The sequence below is a fragment of the Salvelinus sp. IW2-2015 genome, linkage group LG30 (genome assembly GCF_002910315.2).
Source record: "Salvelinus sp. IW2-2015 linkage group LG30, ASM291031v2, whole genome shotgun sequence".
Lineage (NCBI taxonomy): Eukaryota > Metazoa > Chordata > Actinopteri > Salmoniformes > Salmonidae > Salvelinus > Salvelinus sp. IW2-2015.
The window spans coordinates 3,336,340-3,340,894 of NC_036869.1; the positions used below are offsets into that span (position 1 = coordinate 3,336,340).

Below are 4,555 nucleotides of genomic sequence, written 5' to 3' on the forward strand. Positions count from 1 at the left end.
GATTGGTCATATAAAGTGCCGGCACGAGATGCAGAAATTTCACTGGTGTCACGTTCATTTAGAGATGGATTGGACCAAGTGCAGCGTGGTAGGCGTACATGTTACTTTTATTTAAATGACACCGAAAAAACAACAAAATACAAAAACGAACGTAAAGCTACATGCAGTGCAGAAAGCAACTACACACAAACAAGATCCCACAAACTAAGGTGGGAAAAGGCTGACTAGTATGATCCCCAATCAGAGACAACGATAGCAGCTGCCTCTGATTGGCGAACATACCGGCCAACAAAGAAATAGAAAACTAGAATGCCCACCCAAATCACACCCCGACCTAACCAAATAGAGAAATAAAGGCTCTCTAAGGTCAGGGCTGACAGTACCCCCCCCCCCCCCCCCCGCAAACCTGACTCCATGGGCGCAAACCTGACCATGGGGGAGGGTCCGGTGGGCATCTAGCCTTTTGGGAGTGTGGAGAGAGAGGGAGAGGGAGTGTGGAGTGAGAGATGAGAGGGAGTGGGGAGAGAGAGATGTGAGAGAGAGGGAGAGGGAGTGTGGAGAGAGAGATGAGAGGGAGTGTGGAGAGAGAGGATGAGTGACAGAGTGTGAAAGAAGGAAGGGAAGGAGGGAGACTGGCAAGAGGATGAAGAAGAGTTATGTGATTGGCGGGGTGAAGAGTGACGAGGTGGGATGTTTTGCAAGGGCACCTTTTATATACAGTTCATCAATCTGAGACATAGCCCCCAGTCTGTCAGTTAGAGTCGGCATGGTAATGTAAACTGTGATTGACATGGTGAGGTCTACCACATCCCTCACCTGTTTGAAGGACATTTCCTCTGCTCTATTGGATGCAGAGGAGGCTGGTGGGAAGAACTATAGGAGGACAGGCTCATTGTAAAGGCTGGAATTAAATATCGGAACGGAGTCAAACGTGTTTTCCATATGTTTGATACCGTTCCATGCATTCCATTCCAGGCATTAAAATGAGCCCATCCTCCTATAGCTCCTCACACCAGCCTCCTCTGATGGGATGATAAATACACACTGTAGGTCACCTTTATACCATATAGGTCATGTAATGTTCACCCAACTGGCACCCTATTGTCTATAAAGTGCCTGACTTTTGACCAGGGCCCATAGGGTGCCATTTGCTACACACAGCCTATATATTGTAGGTAATGTATTGGTCGCATTAAGGTATATTCAAGTACAATTTGTCTACAGTGCATTCAGAAAGTATTCCACATTTTGTTATGTTACAGCCTTATTCTAAAATGGATTAAATTGTTTTTTTCCCTCATCAATCTACACACAATGCCCCATAATGACAAAGCAAAAACAGGTTTGAAATGTTAGTACATTTATAAAAAATAACCTGAAATATGATATTTACATAAGTATTCAGACCCTTTACTCAGTCCTTTTTGAAGCACCTTTGGCAGCGATTACAGCCTCAAGTCTTCTTGGGTATGATGCTACAAGCTTGACACACCTGTATTTGGAGAGTTTCTCCCATTCTTCTCTGCAGATCCTCTCAAGCTCTGTCAGGTTGGATGGGGAGCGTCGCTGCACAGCTATTTTCAGAGATGTTCGATCAGGTTCAAGTCCGGGCTCTGGCTGGGCCACTCAAGGACATGTCACGAAACCACTCCTAAGTAGTCTTGGCTGTGTGCTTAGGGTTGTTGTCCTGTTGGAAGGTGAACCTTTATCCCAGTCTGAGGTTCTGAGCACTCTGGAGCAGGTTTTCATCAAGGATCTCTCTGTACTTTGCTCCGTTCATCTTTCCCTTGATCCTGCCTAGTCTCCCAGTCCCTGCTGCTGAAAAACATCCCCACAGCATGATGCTGCCACCACCATGCTTCACTGTAGGTATGGTGCCAGGTTTCCTCCAGACGTGACGCTTGGCATTCAGGCCAAAGAGTTCAATTGTGGTTTCATCAGACCAGAGAATCTTGCTTCTCATGTTCTGAGAGTCTTCAGGTGCCTTTTGGCAAACTCCAAGCGGGCTGTCAAGTGCCTTTTACTGAGGAGTGGCTTCCATCTGGCCACTTTACCATAAAGGCCTGATTGGTGGAATTCTGCAGACATGGTTGTCCTTCTGGAAGGTTCTCCCATCCCCACAGAGGAACTCTGGAGCTTTGTCAGGGTGACCATCCGGTTCTTGGTTACCTCCCTGACCAAGGCCTTTCTCCCCCAATTGCTCAGTTTGGCCGGGCGGTCAACTCTAGGAAGAGTCTTGGTGGTTCCAAACTTCTTCCATTTAAGACTGATGGAAGCCAATGTGTTCTTGGGGACCTTCAATGCTGCAGAAATGTTTTAGTACCCTTCTCCTGATCTGTGCCTCGACACAATCCTCTCTGAGCTCTACGGACAATTCCTTCGACCTTATGTCTTAGTTTTTGCTCTGACATGCACTGTCAACTGTGGGACCTTACAGTTGTGTGCCTTTCCAAATCATGTCCAATCCATTGAATTTACCACAGGTTGACTCCAATCAAGTTGTAGAAATATCTCAAGGATGAGCAATGGAAACAGGACGCACCTGAGCTCAATTTCAAGTCTCATAGCAAAGGGTCTGAATAAGGCATTTCTAGGGGGAGGGGGTTATACATATTCTAACATTTCTAAACCTGTTTTTGCTTTGTCATTATGGGGTATTGTGTGTAGATTAATGAGGAATAAAAACAATCTAATCCATTTTAGAATAAGGCTGTAATTTAACAAAATGTGGAAAAAGTCAAGGGGTCTGAATAGTTTCCGAATTCTCCAAATGTTTACAATGGCCCTTAGTATCTGTAACTTCTCAGTGGCAAGACCTAAGAGCTTTTCTGCTGTGTCCCTTCACAAACCCATAATGTAACTTCACAGAGGGACCTTTCAAGTAAATGTAACCTCTCCCCATCAGTGTTATTCAATTCCATCCCACATTAAGAACATGGCAGAAACATAAGCTATTTTTCTAATCACTGGAATTAGAGTATGATAGCTAAAGAGATGGAGAAAACACTTGTCTCTGGATTACATCTTCAAACTATTAGACAGGACTGTCTCTAAACAACCAGCTAGATCACTGTGGTTAAATGTCCTCAATTAGTATCTTGTTTCCTTGTGGCTAGCCGTACCCCTGCGTCTGGTGGGGTTCTACCCCACTTCCCCTTTCTAACTCCTCTCTCTCCTTTCGTTCCCTCGTTCCTGCAGGTGCAGAGAGATACCGAGCCCATTCCCATCCCTCTAATGCGCTCCTGTCCTCCGCTTCAATGCTCCCAGCTATGTAGAAAACTGTGAGGCAGATACCTTGCGAAATCGATTGTGATATCTGTGTGTGGGTGCAGATGGTACTAGCCCAGCGAGGAGGCTCCCCTATGGAGACTCCTAATGGATTTGTGTGTGTGTGTGTGTGTGTGTGTGTGTGTGTGTGTGTGTGTGTGTGTGTGTGTGTGTGTGTGTGTGTGTGTGTGTGTGTGTGTGTGTGTGTGTGTGTGTGTGTGTGAACGGAGATGTACAAAGACTCCCTATAATCATTCACAACACAGAGTTAAATTGCACTAGAAGGGAACAGATTTTCTCAGATTTTCTCAGATTTTCTCAGTTTAACGTTAGTTTAAAATAAAAAATGTTTTGTTGCTTCAGTTGACTTCAGATAATTGGAGAGTGTGTTGCCACATTCACACATGCTGAGATGCATCATACTACAAGACTCACATATACTGACTGTACAAAACATGAGGAACTCTTTCCATGACATAGACTGACCAGGTGAATCCAGGTGAAAGCTATGATCCCTCATTGATGTCACTTGTTAAATCCACTTCAATCTGTGTGGATGAAGGAGAGGAGATAGGTTAAAGAAGGATTCTGAAGTGTTGAGACAATTGAGACATGGATTGTGTATGTGTGTCAAAGATTTAAGTGCCTTTGAATGGGGTATGGTAGTAGGTTCCAGGCACACCGTTTTGTGTTAAGGACTGCAACGCTGCTGGGTTTTTCACGCGCAACAGTTTCCCGTGTGTATCAAGAATGGTCCACCACCCAAAGGACAAACAGACAACTTGACACATCTGTGGGAAGCATAGGAGTACACATTAGGAATGTGTTTCTAACGTGTGGTTTACTCTGTTTACGTATGGCCACACACACATAAACAGGCAAGGCACGTACACACACACATTTCTGCAGTGAGTCTGATCACGTCAGTCTAAGGTACTATTGAATAGGGGAAAGGAGACAGATGCATGAACAATGGGCTGTCTCAAGCTACTGCTGAGTTACTGAGTGGACTATCCTGACTAAATAAATCAAGTGAAAGGATGAATGAAATGAACTAATACTACAGTTGGTCATGTATGGTTGCCAATGCAGATATTTGATTATCAGCCTATGACTAAAATACATGCTATAAACAGTAAATGTCATTGTATCTCTCCCCCATCTCTCCTATCTCTCCCCCACCTCTAGTATCTCTCCCCTCTCTCCCCTCTCTCCCCATCTCTCATATCTGTCCCCATCTCGCATATCTCTCCCCATCTCGCATCTCTCATCTCTCTCCCCATCTCTC

The 4,555-nt window shown here is 44.9% G+C and overlaps 1 protein-coding gene across 1 annotated transcript in view; it reads left to right on the forward strand.

Annotated features, from left to right (window-relative positions):
- Positions 1-643: 643 nt before the first annotated feature.
- LOC111954779 (gamma-aminobutyric acid type B receptor subunit 2-like) overlaps positions 644-4,555 on the forward strand; it is an 87,505-nt gene continuing 83,593 nt past the window's right edge. The window contains exon 1 of the mRNA XM_070436002.1: positions 644-685. Within this exon, the coding sequence (XP_070292103.1) occupies positions 644-685 (42 nt within the window). The remainder of the gene's footprint in view (positions 686-4,555) is intronic.